The sequence below is a fragment of the Vulpes lagopus genome, chromosome 2 (genome assembly GCF_018345385.1).
Source record: "Vulpes lagopus strain Blue_001 chromosome 2, ASM1834538v1, whole genome shotgun sequence".
Lineage (NCBI taxonomy): Eukaryota > Metazoa > Chordata > Mammalia > Carnivora > Canidae > Vulpes > Vulpes lagopus.
Genome location: NC_054825.1, coordinates 53268916 through 53288471, shown reverse-complemented (window position 1 = coordinate 53288471; position 19556 = coordinate 53268916). Strand labels below are relative to the sequence as shown.

The 19556-nt window shown below is 47.2% G+C and overlaps 1 protein-coding gene across 6 annotated transcripts in view; it reads right to left on the bottom strand.

The window, feature by feature from the left end:
* Nucleotides 1–19556, bottom strand: part of DAPK2 (death associated protein kinase 2) — a 126553-nt gene that overhangs the window by 16157 nt on the left and 90840 nt on the right. For all 6 annotated transcript variants that reach the window (XM_041743425.1, XM_041743423.1, XM_041743428.1 and 3 more), the window contains 4 exons: nucleotides 11203–11332; nucleotides 5054–5102; nucleotides 4233–4259; nucleotides 980–1132 (listed from right to left, as the gene is read on the bottom strand). In XM_041743425.1, coding sequence (XP_041599359.1) covers nucleotides 980–1132; nucleotides 4233–4259; nucleotides 5054–5102; nucleotides 11203–11332 — 359 coding nt within the window. The remainder of the gene's footprint in view (nucleotides 1–979; nucleotides 1133–4232; nucleotides 4260–5053; nucleotides 5103–11202; nucleotides 11333–19556) is intronic.

Genomic DNA, 19556 nt, shown 5'->3' with positions numbered 1-19556 from the left:
TTCTTACTCTTGTCAGACCTGCATTTTGGCATTCTTTGACCACTGCCATCAAACCAGAACAATGGGGGATGCAGAGATGGATGGGAACTGACTGAACTGCCTGCACTCCAGGGAAAGTGGTCCAGGCAGAGTGACATCACATAAACCCTCATCTTTGGTACCAACCTTGAAGGGCCTTGTGCTATACTCTATGAGAGTCCTAAGTGCTCTTGTGAGCTTTAGCTCTCCACAACTAAACCTTTGGTCTGTGTTTTTCTTTTGCTTCCCAGATCGCTTCTCTGCCTGTCCCTGCTCCAGTACAGATCTGACTTACCACTGTCCTTAGATGGGGAAGCCAGGTCCCTATACTTTAGAGGACCCTACTTTGTCTTTCTCTGAAGTCTGTGGAACCAAGAGGACATGGCCTTCTAGAATCTGCAGATCTCATTCCTGTTCCATCTAGTCCATGCTCTGGGCACCCAGTACCTTACAATTCCCTGCTTAAAATCTCCTGCTTTGACTTTATAGCTATGGGGCTCACCATGGGCCTGAGGAAGGGGTAGGATTAGCATGTGTCCTATTTTTCCACTTGCTTGACACCTCTGAGTCCACCTCTCCCCAACACCCCCACCTGAATTGGTTTGATAAACTCTGCCACTTTCCTCTTCAAATCCTAGTTCTAGGTGCCTTTGGGACAGGCTGGAAAAGATAATGTGCCCTAGAGAAACCCAGGCTGACTTCCAAGCATGCGCACAAGTGCACACACACACATACACACAGTTATTTATATGTTGGCAGGAAAGAAAGCAGAAAGACTTGAGCAAACAAGACAAATGCCAAGTCTCAGCTAATCCACACATCTCAGCACCTGCCCAGATTAGACCACAATGGTGCAGATGGCAGTGCATGGCAAAGTAGGGACAGACTGATACGTCTGTTGGTAGAGGGAACAGGAGAAGGTCAGTACCTCAGAGGCCCATGCCTTTCTCTGTCATCTTACCGAGTCTCTTTAACCAGAAGCTTCCGAATGAAGTCTTTGGCCAGCTCACTGGTCTGGCTGAAGAATTCTTCATCAAAGTCGTAACTCACTGCTGTGATATTTGCTAGCGTTTCCTGCTTCGTGTCTCCCAGGAAAGGGGATGCTCCACTTAGGCTGAGCACACAGAGAAGGAACATGTGACTATAGGAAAGTAGATGGAGTTGGGGGTGATGGAGTCAGGGAACCCTGATTCATACTATTGCATGGGGGATGGGAGGCTCCCAGCAACACCATCTGCCCCCTCTGGGCAGCCAGTCAGCAGCCTTTTCGACTAACTGAGTCCAATTCAATCTACTTTGTGGAACTCCTACTAAGTACCTGATAGGGAGAAACTGTCTTCAAGGGACTTGACAGAGGACAGGAGGAAACACAGAGACATGGCTCTTCATAATCCCAAGCAGAATATAATGGATGACCAGACAAAGGACTAGGGGAACACATGATGGTGGGGAGACCCAGTGCTCTCCATGGGAGAGCTGACATTTGTATCAGTTGCGTCTTGAAGAATGAAAAAGTTGTCAGCAGTCAGAGGAGATGAAAGGTCTTCTATTTTTTTTAAAGATTTTATTTATTTATTCATGAGAGACAGAGAGAGAGAGAGAGAGAGGCAGAGGCACAGGCAGAGGGAGAAGCAGGCTCCATGCAGGGAGCCCGATGTGGGACTCGATCTCAGGACCCCAGGATCACACCCTGGGCCAAAGGCAGATGCTCAACTGCTGAGCCACCCAGGGATCCCTGAAAGGTCTTCTAGATTAAGGGAGCAGCTTGAGCGAAGCCTGAGAGGTGTGGAAATAGATGCGCCATTAGGGCCTAGAAGGGGATGTGAGGTTCCCCTGCAGGGTTTGTCAAGAATATGTATTCAAATAATGACTCCCAAGTCTACTGTTTTATGACTCATATTCCAGCTGATGGGACATGTGTCCCTATATGTGCCATTGTCACTGTGCCCTAACCTCCCTCTATAAGCTCCTTGCCTTGATTAATGATGTCACTTCACAAATGCACCCAAGCTAGAACAAAGGGGCTGCCTCTGACTCTTCCATCCATTCCCTCATCACATCTAACCGGCCCAAAACTCTTGTTGGTTTTATTTACTAAATATCTCTTGACGTTCATCCCCAACCCCACTGCCACTTTCTTAGCATAGTGGCAGTATGGCACACTGGGAAATTTTTGATAGTTTAGTCCTGGATTTGAATACCAGCTCTGCTACTCAGTAGCTGTGCAAACCTAGGCAAGTTACTCAACCTCTGAGCTGTTGTTTCCTTCTCTATAAAATGAAGAAAATAAAAGTCTCCACCTCACAAGATTGTCATAAAGAATAAATACATTTTCAATGCTCTATGAAATCTTGCCCAGGCTAAGAGCCCTGGAATGGGTAGCCATTATTTTTGTCCTTGAACACAAAGAACCTTCTATGACTTCCTTTTTCTATAGGGTCACCTCTAAACTCCTGAGCAAGACATCAGAAGTTAGTCCCTACCACTTCCTCAGCACATTTCACCACACTTAATCGGCTCACCGTTTCCCTCCTCATCAGACAGTCCTTCCCTCCCTTTTCACCTGGAGAATTAATCTCATTCTGTACAGCCCAATTCAGATTAACATCAATCTCTCTCTTGTCAAATCTTCCTCAGCCCAGCAAACCAGTGCCTCTCCCAGGAAGGTGTGTTCATATATCCAGCATAACCTTGGTCCCACTATGTGAGACTTAGCTGTGTGGGGTCTCCCCCCGACACAGGGAACTCCAGGCAAGCAGGGCAGACATCCTTCATGTCAGCATCCTGAGTGCCTGGCCCAGTGCCCACCATGGAGCAGGCACTTAGTAAACTGCGTGGCACTCAAATGAGCTTCAAGAAGACTACGTGCCTTGTACACACTGAAATCCCTCAATATTTCAGTATGGAAATTAGAGTTCTGAAAAAAAAATTAGGTTTCAAGAGCCAACACAGAATTTGGAACCATCAAGCAATGCATCAAATTCTTTCTGTGCATCCAATTCCTCTGGGGCTTTTAAAAGATGCTGATGCCCAGGTGTACCTGGATGGCTCAGTCAGTTAAATGTCTGACTCTTGATTTCGACTCAGGTCATGATCAGGGTCCTGGGATCAAGGCCTACATTGGACTCCGTGCTCAGCACAGAGTCTGCTTGAGGACTCTCTCTCCCTTCTCTCTGTGCTCCTCCCTCCACTCCTGCTCTCTTTATAAAAATAAATACAAAAATCTTTTTTTAAAAACTGATTAAAAAATACTGATGCCCAGATTCCATCCCTAGCAATTCCAATGTAATATATCTGCAGTGGGCCTGGGCAGTGGTAGGTATTAAAAGGTCTAATGCGCAGCCAGGATGGAGACCCTCCGCTGCAGCTCAGGGGGGTCCACCACACCGTACAGAACTCGGGTTGATGGGCTGTTGGAAGAGTCAGAGACCGGGTATGACACACCAGAGCCTCCATGTCGCCTCTGGCTCTGATTCTTACCCAGTGTACCCTAGAAATAGCATGCACCAGGTGTGCAGAGAGGAGACGACAGTTGGGAAGCACTGTTGGAATTAACATGTACTAATCAGCCACCTATTATGCACCAGAGCAGCGCTGGGAAGTCTGTACACGGTAGCTTATGTGACCCACAAAACATACCCGCAGCAGGAAGTTAATGATTCTTATTTTCCTGATGCGGAAAACAGGCCCAGAGGTTAAGTATCTGCCCAAGGCCACAGAGATCGAAAGTGACAGATCCACTGCACATGGAGCTACACAGGAAACGTCTGCTTAAGCGACCTAATACTACAAGAATGGGAAAGAGACTCTGGGGAGAGACAACAGAGCCTGTGAGAGCTGAGGAAGGAAGGGGGCAAGGGGACAGAAAGATGTGGATCAGGGAAGTTGTGGTGGCCTGAGGGCTGTCCCCAGGCTTCTGGGTGAAAGCTGACTTTCTCCCAGGACATGCAGCCTGGGTGAAGCTGAGTGGTGGATGCCTGGTCACAGGGATGCGAACAAGCCTCAATCTCCACCCTGGGGCCAAACATCTGAAACGGAGCTCAGAGCACAGACCCTCAGGTGTGCTATGTGGATCGAACACATCTGGCTCGTGGTGAATGAGTAAATGAGTAAAATCAGTAAATTCAGTCTGCCCGTTTGCCTGGCCCTCTCTCATTTCTCCCAGGTCCCCTCCGTTCAAGCTAGGGGGGCACCCCAGCATCAGGGATACTCACAGGATGTAGGTGATGACGCCTATGCTCCTGCAAAACAAAGAACAGGCCAGTCAGAGCCACCTGGCTCTGATCCCAGCCTTGCAAGGGATTAACCGCGTGGTCCTCCAGGGATGTGGTCACTTGGCCTTCCATGGCAGCCTAAAGATGCCATCTCAAGTCCACGGCCCTCTCTGTCCTACACCCTTCAGCAGCAGTCAGGGATGTGTCTGAGTCATTGAGCTCTGGATATTCAGTCGGAAGAGCCGAGTTCAAGATCAGACTCCCACACTTGCAGGCCAGGACTGGGGCCCAGTCCCTTATGATCTCTGAGCCCCGTTCTCTGCATAAAATGAAGTTAATGATAACTACCTAACAAAGCTACTGGGAGCATTTTAGAAAACCAGGCAATCAAGGTACTCAGCCAACTCTAAAGCATTGTTCAAATGAAATGAGTCCTGTCTGTGTAGAAAATCAATCACTAAAGTATCCCTGGGGCCCCACACAGCACTTAGAGCCTAAGAGGCTCTCAGTGATCACTTGGTTGATTAACTGAACAAGCTGTTGTTACTGTTTCTTCATCACGGCTGTGGCAGGCCTGAGAGTTGAGCCTGCACCTGCAGCCTTGCCTCTCTTGTCTCTGCCTTGGCCATGTTCTAACTGGCCTCAAGTCCAGGCCTGGCTGCCTCCAGCTACCCGGGCCTTGGGTCCAGCACACCTGGAACAGCCAGAGGCTCTGAAGAGGGGTTTTCATGGTCAAGGGGAATGTCAGCTGGAGCCAGGGTCTGAGGCCTTCTGCCCTTGAAAGGATTCCCTAGGTCACCTTGGTGGCCTATACAACTTACCACATGTCAGCCTCCAGTCCCAGGGGCTCGTAGTTCACAATTTCTGGAGCTGAAAGAAGCCGTATTGAAGAATCAGCAGGAGAATGAAAATGAGAAGACATGGCTATAAGGAATTTTAGAGCATTTGGTGACAAATGTCCCCCTCCTGATTCCTCACTAAGGAAAAATCAGAGCAACAGATGGAGATAATCTGGGCCTAAGAATTTTGAGAAATGAAGTTGCTTGTTATTTTGGTAGAAACCTTTTACAGAGAGGCCTTGAGAGTGAGGAAGAGGGAAAGTACAGAGGAACACTTGGAAGAGGAAGTAGAGAGTGCAACAGGGAAGATGTAAGAAGGAGAAATGGGGCCTAACACAACAAGCCTACTTGAGAACTTTCTGGTGGAAACCAGTCAAGTCAGCACTGAAAGGTAATAACGAAGAAAGGAAGGCAGAGAGGGAATGCACACTCCTGAGTCTGTCTGGAAGAGGGGCCCCATTCTGGGGCAGATGATGAGCCTGAGGTGCCTCAGGTGCATCCAGGCAAAGATGTCCTGGGAATGGACGAGTTGAGTCAGAGCCGCCAAATCTGGAGTCATCATACAGGTAGCAACAGAAGCTGTGTGGATGATATGGCGAACAGGAGAGAGTGCAGAGTCTAGGAAAGAAGATTCTACCCAGGACAGAAGAGGACCAAACGCTGCCCAAAGATCAAGCAGGCAAGCTCTTAGAAAGTAAGTAATGTCCAGAGAGTGCCCTGCCTGTGGGAAGTAGAGAAGTAGAGATATGAGTGTAGATGATGCCATAAAAAAGCTTGACCATGAAATGGAGAAAGAGAGGTGAGCAGCCAGAGAAGAGAGAAGGGCTGAGCCTGTTTGATCACAACAGGAAAAGGGAGAGAACTGGGAAGACTATGCTTGTTCTTCAAGAACAATATCAAAACCACATCTATAGGGTGTGGCCACCATCCCACCTGCTTCGACACAAGGAACCACTTTTCTGGTTTTGATTATTTTTTTAGCTTCATAAAAATGATGTCACAGTGGTATGATGTGGTCACTTGATCCTCCCTCCCCCACCTTAACATTATACTTCTGGTGTTCATTCAGTGTTCATGCATGGTCTTTCCTTCTCACTGCTATTTAATAGTCCACTGCACTGACATATAGCATATTTTAGTTATGGTCCTCTCAGTTATCATTTGGATGGTTTCCACTTCTTTTCTTACTGGAATGACACTGCTATGAACTTTTTTGCACACATCTCCTCACAAACACACAAACATGAAAGACTTTCCTTAGGACAGTGATGCAAAGTATGGTCTTGAAGACAAATAATCACTGGTCCAGACATAATAGGTAGAGAAATTGGGAGTAAGCCTTTAGAAATTTATTTATTTATTTATTTATTTATTTATTTATTTATTTATTTATTTTTGCCTTTAGAAACTCTTTTTTTTTTAATTTTTTTTAATTTTTATTTATTTATGATAGTCACAGAGAGAGAGAGAGAGAGGCAGAGACACAGGCAGAGGGAGAAGCAGGCTCCATGCACCGGGAGCCTGACGTGGGATTCGATCCTGGGTCTCCAGGATCGCGCCCTGGGCCAAAGGCAGGCGCCAAACCGCTGCGCCACCCAGGGATCCCTTTTTTTTTTTTTTTTTTAATTTTTTTTAATTTTTATTTATTTATGATAGTCACAGAGAGAGAGAGAGAGAGAGGCAGAGACACAGGCAGAGGGAGAAGCAGGCTCCATGCACCGGGAGCCTGACGTGAAACCTTTAGAAACTCTTATAGCAACTTGACATTGCCATGACATTCAAGTTGTGATCATTTTTCTAGGGATTTATTTTTCTTGTATCTTCCTAAAGAAGCAGTCCAGGGCAGACTGAAGAAAAAATTTTTTAAAGTCTTTCACTACAGAGAGTTTGAAAAGCACAACTCATTTTCCAGGCTTATCTGCTTAATACACATAAACAATCACTTCTGTCCTCTGTGTGCTTTTGCTTGTCCATTTTCTCCTGTGCTTTTCTTCTTCTTTCTTGTTTTGTTTTGTTGTTGTTTGGATAGTTTTTTAAAAAACTTCTTGTTCTTATTATCCGCCCCCCCCACCACTTACATTTTTGTAATGGCCACCCTTGAGACTTTAGGATGTTTATTCTAATATAAAGCAATGTTTTGACTCTCCTCTAACAATACAGGCACCTTAGAACACTCATTTCAAGCACTTTGTTCTACCTAACATTATTTTCTTCAATTTTTAGTTCATTTTTTAACCCTGCAATTAAAACATCATCATCGTTATTTTAAACAGAAAAGGTTTACACTTGCCTAATGTTTACTGATTTCTTTGCTCCTGTTACTTCTTGCATTGAGACCGCCCCTCAAAAGTCATTTAATCCAGAAGCACATCTTTGGAAGTTCTATTAACAAATGTTTGTTGGTGTTTGTCTTTTTTGTTGTTCATTTCTGACTTTTTTTTTTTTTGCTTTGTTTTGTCTGAATCGTTTACCCTCATTCTTAAAATATAAATATTTCTCAGTGTGCAGCACTGAGCTACCCAGGTGCCCCTGGGTATGCACATTTTTATAACAGTTCTGAAAATTCCCAGCCACTTTCTTCAAACGTTGTTCCTCTATTATCTCCAATCCTTCCTCTGGGATTCCAAACAGACCTAGGGTAAGTTTTCAATTTTTACCCTCTTCCACTCGTCCTCTATTTCATATTCCTGTGGTCCTGTTGTCCTTCTGTGGTATTCTATTTTTTTTTTCAGCTCTGCCTTTTAATTCTTCAATTTTCTCTTCAGTGTGTAAAACCTGCTGTTTAACTCATTCACTGAATTTTAAATTTCTAGGAGTATATATTGAATCTCTCAAAATTCTATCTGGTTCTTTCTAGAATTGCCTGGTCATTTCTTAAAAAATTATTTATTTATTTATTCATGACAGACAGAGAGAGAAAGAGAGAGAGAGAGAGACACAGGCAGAGGGAGAAGTAGGCAGGGAGCCCGACGTGGGACTCGATCCCAGGTCTCCAGGATCACATCCTGGACTGAAGGCGGCGCTAAACCACTGGGCCACCAGGGCTGCCCATGCCTGGTCTTTTTTTTTTTTTTTTTTTTTTTTTTTTGCCTGGTCATTTTTGACAGCCTCTAGTTGCTTGCTAATTCTTGTGTTTCTACCTTTTTTTCTATATACACTCCATTTATTTTATAGTTAACATCTGAAAATTTCATTATCTTATGTCCTCGGATGTCTAAGTTTTACTGGTCTCTCGCTGAAATGCTGATACATACCCTTGTCTTTGGGAGAGATCCTCCTACTGAAGTCTTTTGCTGCTCATAGCCGAAGCTCTAAGTTCATTTCACTGGCTTTGGTAGTGGAGCCGGTGATGCTGAAGGAGTTACTACCCTTAAAGATTTCTCTTTTTTCCTTTGAGTCTAGAATTTCCATTAAAAATTTCATTTCATTTCATTAAAAAGAATATTTTTCTCAGAACACCAGGGCAGCTCAGAGATAGAGTGTCTGCCTTCAGCTCAGGGCATGATCCCAGGATCCTAGGATCGAGTCCCACATCGGGCTTCCCAGGGGGAACCTGCTTCTCCCTCTGCCTGTCTCAGCCTCTCTCTCTCTCTCTCTCTCTCTGTGTGTGTGTGTGTGTGCCTCTCGTGAATAAATAAAATTATTTTTAAAAAGAGTATTTTTCTCAAGAATCCAGTTTTGTAGCAGGAAGGCTTTTGGAAGACCGGGTCTACCACACTCCTAGAAGCTGAAGTAGTAAGTTTTCAACACTGTGCCTCAGGTTCAAATTTCAAAGGAATGGTGGGAGTAGGACAAGTGATTATGACACTGTTTCTCAGGAGTCCTAGGTAAAGAAAGTCATCATAATTTGGGCAGAGGCCTAGAGAAGTCACCTTATATACATGTAAGGTGCAAACAAAACCAGTTCTGGGCTGGAATTAGGTCAAACTGGCTCACAAGAGTCAACTATGTGCATCTCTTCCCAACTCTGAATTCAGTGGCAAGTTGGTAGCTTAAAATTGACAAATGCTATAAATTAGGGTTGTGTTGTGTTTTGTTTTTAGCCCCAGTTGTTAGACATTTAATACCATACCACCAGAAAAAAACCTCTACAGTCTGGCCTACTCATCAATATCTCACTCACATGGCCTGTCTGATGGGAACTCTCTGCTCAGTCCAGTCCCAGTAAATTCACTAATTCTGTCCCTACCCCCTGCTATGAATGATTGAACCTGGATGTGCTACTCCTCTACCCTGGCTCTGTCCCCATCCCTCTTCAGACACTTCTCCCACCCACGACACCAGCCCTTTGTCTCTCATTGACTCAAGGGCATGACTGGTCCCATTGACTTTGCCAAAGTGGACATCTTGTTTGAATAGTCTTTCAGATAGTGAAAGGGACCAAAAGGAAAGGGGGGAACTGAGTGGGGAAAAATTAGAGAGGAAGACAAATCATGAGAGACTCTAAACTCTGGGAAACAAACTAAGGACTGCAGAAGGGGAGGTTGGTAGGGGCATAGGGTAACTGGGTGGTGGGCATTAAGGATGAGCACTAGATGTTATACGTTGGCAAACTGAATTTAAATAAATTTTTTTAAATGCACAGTCTTTCAGAGATATCTTTATCATTCACTGTATAATTAATCACATGCTGTGTTGTGACACTTCTTCCACTATTGCCCTGAATTTCCAGCTGAACCATTTACTGTTGATTAACACTTGGTATGAACTTAACTAACTAAATAAATATATGCATTTTACCATGTATGTGAATAGTGGACAGCAACTGCTATCTTGGACAAAGTTCAAGAATAGAGGTCTTGTGTCCTAGGTTCAAGGTAGTTCTGTCACCAATTAATTATGTGACTTTGAATAAGTCATTCTGAGAGTGGTTTCTTCCCATCACTGTGTCCCCAGTACCTCTCTAATATCTGTCATACAGTAGATGAAGAATAACCATTGGCTGACCTTAACTAAAATCCCCTAGCCTTCCAATTCCACATTTGTTAAACTAGACCCGAAGACCTAAAAAGATCCTTCTAGCACTCTTCCTTGGTGTTTGATGTCTCATTTCCACAACTAAATTGTAAGTCCCCTGGGGCCAAGGTCTTTTTTAAGAGACAATCCAGTGTAACCACAAGAACACAGGCTTTGATGCTGGATGTATCTACATTTGAATCTTAGCTCTACCACCTACTGGTTGTTTTGCCTTGAATAAAGCACTTGACAGAGAAATATAATTAAATCTGCTTTATGAGGTTGTTTGAAGATTAATTGACATGCCTGTGGAGTACCCGCATAGTGCCTGGCATACAGCAAGCTTCCCCACCTGGGGTCTGTGGGGCCTTGACATCACCATTCTGTAACAGCTGTGGAGCTGGTATGTGCTACCTGAAAAATCCATCAGAATGGATGATCTGACACATTCTATTTTCCTTTTGACTGTGGTCAGAAGTTTCTGCCTCCAGGTTTTGGGTAGATCTCGCCCTCCCTCCATTTCTAAGACTACTCCAACCCCCAAAGCTGAGAGATGGTAGTCCTCAATTCTCATTCCTCTCCCCTCTGCAAAGCTGTAACACTAAGACCCCCAAACCTGTAGCTCCAGTACCATGTGGGGGATTCTGGGGCCTGAGCCAAGGCTGAGGGAAGCAGAGGGAAGAGAGAACTGCCAGGGCCCCGCACCAGCAGGGCCCCCTGTGCATGAATAAAGGCCAGGCACACAGGCGAGGTGAGTGGGTGGATCTGGCATCTGGCAGATGATTTCCCTTTTCCTTTTCAGGAAATCAGAAGCTGCTCCAGAGAAACGTGAGTTTATGGGAATGCCAGAGGGTGGGGTAATTTTACATCTTCACAATAAATTCAGCAAGGGGTGGGGCCAGCTCTGGGAGGGTTTGACTCTGCAAAAGTCTGTAAGCCCCACCTGGGGAATTTACTTTTGCCCTACTGGGTGCTCAGCCAGCACCTGGACCCTTACCCAGAAGACCAGCAGGACATTTTCTACCCACTCATTAGATTTCTAAGGTGGGGGGGTTGTCTCCAAGGTACCATCTTGGCCCAGAGGCCACAGCCCCAGACACAGGGTTTGTTTCCAGAACTTCTCTATCTTTTGATCCCAGATGCTTAGGTGGGAAAGAAACAGGCCTAAAACTTACCAACAAATTCTGGAGTCCCAAAAATGTTCTTAAATTCAACTCCATCTTCTATTTCATGAGCCAGGCCAAAGTCAATCAGCTTGATGTGTGGAATGGGAATATTCTTGTCTAACAACATAATGTTTTCTGGCTGGAGAACAAAAAACAAAACGACAACAACAAAAAAAAACAACAACTATAAAAAACAGAAAGAGAAAGTAAGTAAAGAAGGAAAAGAAGAAAAGATGGTAATTAAAGCCCTGTTTTGTGTTTTCACTTTGGGGTTAGGGTGGAGTTTGGTATTCTTTTTTAAGAGACTAAAATTCTTTCTGGTTTTTGTGTCCTGTCTTCTCCTGTGAACTCAAATACAGGCACAGCGCTGAGGGCAAGGTCCATGTTTTCCAAACTTGCTGCTCACAGCAGAACTGGGGAGACCTTAGCTTTAGCTCCCTTTCTGTCTCTGAATGGCAGATCCCTTTAATGCACTGTCTCTATTTCCAGATCTGTTAAATGGGGCCATTGAGAAACTGGCAGCATTTCCTGTAAACAAAACCCCTGCCCTCTGAGTGAGCATGCGAGGGGTGGGAGCCTAGCAGCCTAGCTACGGTTTACACATGGTTTATTAACGATCTTCTTCCTGGGGACCCCTGGGTGGCTCAGCAGTTTAGCCCCTGCCTTCAGCCCAGGGTGTGATCCTGGAGTCCCGGGATCGAGTCCTGCATCGGGCTCTCTGCATAGAGCCTGCTTCTCCCTCTGCCTGTGTCTCTGCTCTCTCTCTCTCTCTCTCTCTCTCTCTCTCTCTCTCATGAATAAATAAAATCTTAAACAAAACAAAAAAAAACAGTCGTCTTCCTGACCACCTCCTTCCCCTAGCTGGCCAGCTTCCTGTTGACAAACTCCCCTCTCTGGACTAACTGTGTAACTTACACTAATTTTGGCCTCAGCAGGACCAGGAAAAAATGCACCTGATTTCCAGGGAAAATACCAGCTGCCCAGGCTATCCTCCAGTGCTGCAAATAGCTGCCAGATCTGACACAACTGTGCAGGTGTGTGTGGGTGGCGGGACGGCCCTGCCCTGGCCTCATACTCCACAGGCTGTTAGTGAGGCCAGAACAGGAGCCTACCCTTCTCACTCCCACCCAACCGCTCATAGTCCACAGTGGGTGAGCATGTCGCTCTGCTTCACCCTGTCCCTTCCCACTCTCTACCACGACAAACCCAGACTCCATTCAAAGTGGAATGTCCTGAAAATATCATCCACATAAAAACATCAAATGTCACAGCTGCATATTCATAATAGTCTCAAAGTGAAAACAAGACAAATTTCCATCAAGTGGTGAATATGGTATAACCATGTAGTAGAATACTATTCGGCCATTAAGAGGAAAGAAGGCAAAGAAAAATAAAAAGGAATGAAATACTGATATTTCAGCATGGATGAACCTTGAAAACATACCTGGGTGGCTCAGTTGGTTAAGCGTCTGCCTTTGGCTTAGATCATGATCCCAGGATTGTGCAATCCAGCAGGGAGCCTGCTTCTCCTCCTTCTGCCCCTCCCCCTTCTCATGCTCTCTCCCTCTCAAATAAATGAATTTTTTTTAAATGAATATTTTTAAAAGGATTTTATTTATTTATTTGAGAGAGAGAGAGAGAGAGGGAGGGGGAGAGAGACAGCATAAGCAGGGGTAGAGGCAGAGGGAGAAGTGGACTCCTCGCTGGGCAGGAAGCCCGATGTGGGGCATGATCCTGGAACTCCAGGATCATGACCTGAGCCAAAGGCAGATGCTTAACCGACTGATCCACTCAGGTGCCCCAATAAAATCTTTATAAAAAAAGAGGAAGAAAATATTATGCCAAGTGACAGAATCAGTCCCAAAAGACCATGCATTATAGGATTCCATTTATACGAACTATCTTGAAGAAGTGAATCCAGAGAAACAGAAAGTAGATTAGTAGTTGCCCAGGACTGGGGGAAATGGGTAGTGACTGTTAATGGGTACCGGGCTTTATTGTTTGGAGTGACAAAGATTTTTTACAATTGATTATGGAGTCAGTTGCACAACTTTGTAAACTGTACACTTGAAATGGGTGAATTAATTGTATAGTAGGTGACTTATTATCTCAAGAAAGCAGTTTTAAATAAAGATAAATAATACATGTTTAAGAAAATCAAACATCCCTATTTTCAAAGTCCTGAAGAATTTCCCACGTTGTACCTTTGCTCGAATTATTTGTTCTACCTAGAAAACCTTCTGCTTTATCTGCCCATTAAAATCCTAGCTGGGGGCAGCCCCGGTGGCTCAGTGGTTTAGCACCGCCTTCAGCTCAGGGCGTGATCCTGGAGACCTGGGATCGAGTCCCACATCCGGCTCCCTGCGTGGAGCCTGCTTATCCCTCTGCCTGTGTCTCTGCCTCTCTCTCTCTCTCTCTCTCTCTCTCTCTCTCTCTCTCTGTGTGTCTCTCATGAATAAATAAATAAAATCTTAAAAAAATAAAATAAAATCCTAGCTGGGCTTCAAAGTCTACCTCAACTCAGCTAGTCCTTGAAAGCTTTCCTCCCTGAGTAACCCCACACACCACAAATGAATCCTACCCCTCAGTCCCCGTGGTGATTATTTGAACCATTATGTTATGACATTTGTCACACTCTCCCTTGCCCAACAGTCCTTGCTGGCTCTGTCTCGCTCCTCTACCAGACCCTCAGCTAGAGGGAGGATTGAGGTCTTTGCATGTCCACCCCCATAGTGCAGAGCACAGAGGCTGGTAGGCTGAGGGGGGCCCTAAGGATCAGTTAGCTGAACTGCTCCTGAATCTGGCCTGAGGACACTCCAGGTGCCGTATCCCAAACTTCCTGGCTCCCTGAAGTCTCTGTGACCTCATGTCAGAGTGGCTGGAAACTTTCACTTGAGTGAGCCGGCCAGCTGAGGCCTTCCCCCGGCTTCAAAAATAAATAAATAAGACATTTCCTTTTGCAATTTTTTATGCTTGTTTATCCTTCTTCCCCTCTGGAGATTTATCTCAACTTTATTTTGAAAATGTGTCAAAGTCCTCTCACAAGGCAAAGCAGAGTCTTAGGCCCTGCAGAGAGTAGGGACAGGGGAGGTCAGGAAATGGGACCGAGACAGATGGCCCCGCTGCAGTACCCCCAGTCCAGCCCTCCAGTGGCTGCCCACAGACCCCAAGTATCCTGGCACCCCATGCAGGAAGCTGTGTCCTCCCCATTGTGCACCATCTTCCCAGTGGGGGTGAGGGTGGGGCTTCTCCTCTCTCTATTCCACCACATTGGAATTGAGTCACCTTATTGGGACCTTCCCCTCTCCTCTGGGGAATGGTCCTGAAGCTTGTCTCTGGAGCTCAGGGTCAGGGCCCAGGGCTTCCCGATGACCAGTGTGCTCAGAGCACAGCACATGCTGAAGGGGGATGGGAGCCTCCATGGACAAAAGCAGTCACATCGGACCTGGTGACTCCCAGGGTTATGGGGCAGTAGGAGCTGGGTAGAGAGCATCAGAAAAGAAGGAAGAACGATGGGAGGCTGGATCTGGCAGCCTCACTGCTCTGAGAGGTGAGAAGCATCCTGGCTGCACATCCCCTCACCTCTGTGTCCCACCGTCCAGGAGCAGTAGCCTCTCCACTGGCTTAGGGAAACCTCAGGGCCAGGCCACGTTTTCTTACCGAGTACTGCCTGTCTGCCCAAGATCTTGTCCACCCCAAGAACCTAACACACACAGCAGGTGACTTCTCCCCCACTTGGAACATTCTTCCTGCACGGCCCCTATCACAAAGCTGGCTAATTTCCTATTCACATTTCAGTAAAAATAGTATCTCCTCCAGAAGGCCTACACGTGCGCGCGCGTGAGCGCACACACACACACACACACACACACACACACACACACATGCTGTCATTTAGCTGCACTGTGCTAACCAAGCACGTGACAAACCTTATACCTCACTGAACCCTCCTGACTATCTTATGCAGTGGATGTTATCATTCCTCTGTTTCAGAAAGAGAAATCAAGATTGAAATACTGGTTTGTGGACACAGGGCTTTTAACTTTTATCTGTTGGACTCCAGAGCTTCTGCTCCTAACAACTAGAGTAAATGATCTCCCTTCCCTGTGGCTCAAGCATCCTGGGAATCTACTCCAGGGAGAAGTGGAGATGCTGCTTGGGCCTGGCAACCTAGGGCAGGCTTGCACCCTGGCACAGCAGGAATGTTCTGCTGGGTGGGCAGGCCTCAGATTCTTGTCCTGCCCTCACCACTCACACACTGGGCCTTTGGACCAAATGGACCTTCAGGCTCAGACCTGCCCTAACTGGGAGTGAAACAGAATATAATAAAACAGGAAAATAGTCCCTATATCTACAGTTCCTCTTGCTTTCAGAAGGGCTTCCTTCTGGCTAGCCCAGCCTCCACTAACCCAGTCTGATGTTACCCAGGAAGCAAGGTGGGGGCTGACATTTTCTGAACATTTAGCAAGGCAAGCAGCTCACTCGTACTCTAGGTCATCCTTGCAATCACTCTGAATAGTAGGTGCTGTTATCACCCCCACTTCACAGCTGAGAAAACAGAGGCTCAGAGAGCAAAGGGCATTGGCCCAAGGTCCAATAGCTCATAATGGCAGAGTCAGGGGGGTTTCCTGGGTAGTCTGGCTCCTACTCACCACATCACCCAGTTTGGTTAAATATCTTCAGTGGTCCCACTGACCATGAGAGAAAGCTCAAATGCCCTGCATGATACTTGAGGTGTGGAGGCTTTGCTCCAACAGGCCCCATGCTACCTTCCCAGCCTCACCGCCCATCACTTGCTTGTACCTGCCCATATCCCTTCAAGGTGTCTATTTCCCACACCCAGAACGACACCGCTCCCAAGCTCCAGCTGTCCCCCTTACTTAGAATACCTTCCCTACTTCATCTTTCAGAGACCATGCCGCATCCCTGCCTCTTTCTCCCACCTCACTTTTCAATGAAGTGGCCCCTGACCTCGTGTGTAACCCCCTCAGGGCCAATGATGCTTATGAGCAAGTGGTCCTAAGCTACAGGCTGTCTCCCATACTGTGACACTGCTCTCCTGGGTGGTGGCCTCCCTGGGAAACTCAGATCAGTGCTAAGTTTCCTGGCCTCCCTGATGATGTCTTGCATCCTGCACATGCCATTGAAATATGCTGACATGAATTGAAAGAACTGGGAGTTGGTGGTCCTTCCCCTTCTGCCCTGTGGAGGTCCTCCACCAGCCCGAGGGGGGCGCCTTGTGCACTCCTCCCCACAGGGCTGCTGTAGGGCTAGGTCAGGAGGAGAAATCTGAGGGAGGATCCCCAAGGGCAGCCTGAGGGCCAGCAAAGCAGCAGTTCCCCCAGGGGCTCTTTCTCAACTTCTTTGCTTCCCCCATCCCAGGCACTAGCATAGGGCACTAGAAAAGATCCAGGCCAAGTACAGGGAAATTGCAGTTTCACCTCCACCATACAAGGCCATGGGAACTGAAGCATGCCATTTCCTCTCCCCGGGCATGAGCACCCCCAACTCTAAAATAGACACTGGATGAGACCCAGAGCCCCTTCAAGCTCTAGCCTCTGCAACTGCAACTGTAAGATGGCATAACAACCTTCCAAGCTGGTTGGGCAAATTCTCCCCCTCTGAGGCCCAAGGCGAGACATACAAAAGGCTCTCCTGGCTCCCATCAGGAAGGAAGAATAGGCCACTGTGACTACAGACTCCTGGGCCTAAGCCAGGCTGCCCTCTGGGGTAGCATGAGCCTATCCATCTGTCCTCCTCTAGCTTTATTTACTTCGACAAATTCTATCCACATACTTGACCTCACCTCCAAAGCATGGCTAAAAGGAGGGATCACATTCCCATAGATGCCACCACTGCCCAGCAGAGGGCTTGTGGAGTTGCTACCAGGAGGTGAAACTGTCCTCACCTGTCTAAACAAATCTATCCATTCAGCCCATGAGGCAGGCCCCTGTGGGAGAGGCCAACATGCCCCTCCGTGTCCCAGGGGATTTGGTCAGAGATACCTGCTTTGGTACTAAACCAGAAGCTGGTCCTCTGGGCAGGACCCATGTCAGTGGGTGATCCCCATCCGTTCAGTACAGCATGTCCAAGAGCGTCTGCAGGATCAAGGCAGCCTTGGGGTGGGGGGGCTATATAGTAAGGTACAAAAGGCTTGAGCTTAGAGGCAGGCAGGTCAAATCCCAGTGCTGTCACTCACAGCAAAACCTGGCCAAAGTCATTGGACCTCTTGCAGCCTTGGTTTCCCATCTGTAAAATGGGACAACACCTACCATGGCATAGGGTTGTTCTGAAGATCCAGAGAGATGGTCCATGGAAGGATCAATGCCCCAGCAAGGTTTCAAATAGTGGTGGCTATGTCTGTCCGTTCCTCTCTGAGAGCAGCAATGACTACAGTCATCCCTGGTAACCTTACTGAATCCCTGCTGAATCACCTGTGCACAACTAGAGCATGCCCTTTCCCTGACCTGCCTGTCTCCTGTCCCATTCATCCTCACCCCCATGTCATTCCTACAGTGCTCACAGAGTTGAGGCTGCAGGGGACCTCAGAGATCATTTAGTCCCTTCATTTTGAAGAGCAGCTCCAAGAGGTCAAGAAACTGCCAAGGTCACTGAGCAAGGAGTGGAGCCCACGTCTGCTAACCTAACCCTCTGCCCAGTGTCCTCTCCAGGGGCCCACATAGCCTATCACTGGGCAAGGCTGCTTCACTCAGCAGAGCAGGGGCCCAGCCAGTCTGTGCTATGGGGACAAGGAAGCTCTTACGAACCTTCACTGCAAATATCGACCACAGCCCCAGATTATTCAGGAAGTGCTGGCAACCTGAGAAAGCAAGGCTGCCTGCTGCCAGGCCCCTATGGGCAGCTTTCCATGGTGCTGCAGCAAACACCGCCCCCCCTCCCCCCGGCACACCATAGATGAGGCAGCCACTTCCCCCAACCACCAGTGTGGTCATGCCCAAGGTCCTCGTCTATGTGGCATTCAGGGCCCTGCTACCTCTGGACACACACCCCTCTGCTACATCCCAACTGACCTCCTTACCATCCTTACCCCAACCTGCAGTTAACTCTGCTGGAATGGCCTTCCACATAAAGCTTCTTCTCCACCACCCCCCACAGCTCCAACACATTCATGCTGGAACATGTTCTGTGACCCCCTCCCCTCCAACATATGCAGCTAGGTGTTTCCCCCAGGGCCCGCATGGTACCTCGACATGCTTCTGCCAGAGCATTAACTGCACTCTCATTCCATATGTGTCCTCTCCCTATTCTCCTGAAGCTCTGGGAAGAGGACAGGGGCCCTGCTGCTCATTTCCACCCCTAGCACCCACGGGTGGATGGCACTGCAATTCCCAGGTGCTCAGGAACTGTTTCCTGGACAAATGAACCACCAGTGCAGTCACATATGCATCTCTTGCATATTCTGCTCTCAGGGAATCAAGATAGATAATGGCTAAGCATCTTAGAGCCTGGGTTCCAATCCCAGTTTTGCCATTTACCAGTCCGACACTGGGCAAGTCACTTGGCCTGTCAGCTGCAGGTTTCTCACCTAGAAATTAGTAATGATGATCAAACCTGTCTCACGAGGGTTATCAAGAAGATCAAACAAGGCTTATAAAGTGACCTGTAGCTGTCAGCATCACCTCTGAGATTATTTCCTTGATCATGTGTCTCCTTCCCAGAATGAGAGTCTTTATCATCTGCCTACTGAACTCCTACCCATCCTTCCAGGCCCAGCCAAAATTCTTTCTCCCCCAGGAAGTATCATCTAAACACCCAGTCCAGCTCTCCTTCCTTCTCCCAGCTCCACACTTGTGAGCAGCCTCACCCCGCAGCCTCAACTACCGCCGAGAGCCCTGAGTGTTAGTCCTGCCTCCCTAAACAGATTGCACACTTGCAAAGAGCAGGCTACTTCTCATGCTCTTTCTGTGTTTCTAAAATCACTCACCCTGGGGATTCAGTATAGCACAACCTATAGCATTGAGTTTACAAAGCATCCATATTCATGTAATTCTCATTCTCTGAGGCAGGGACCATCATCACCCCCATTTTACAGATGAAGAAACTGAGGCTCAGAGAAGTTGAGCACTTGCCCAGGGTGTCTCAGTAATAAGTAGGGCAGATAAGGTTCAAGCTCTGGCTGACTCCAAATCCTGTGTGCTCTCCTCTCTCTCCTGTCTCCTCTAGTTGATGCAAGGGTACCTGCTGGGGTTGCCCTTGCCTGCTGGCAAAGTGGGGGTGTCCAGGTGTCCATCTTGACTCTGATGCCTCTGCAGCTTCCTGCCCCAGCTCCATGTTTTTCCCAGAAAACCCACAGCTGTGGCTTAGGGGAGGGCCCTAACTCGGTGCATTTGGATTTGTTAAAC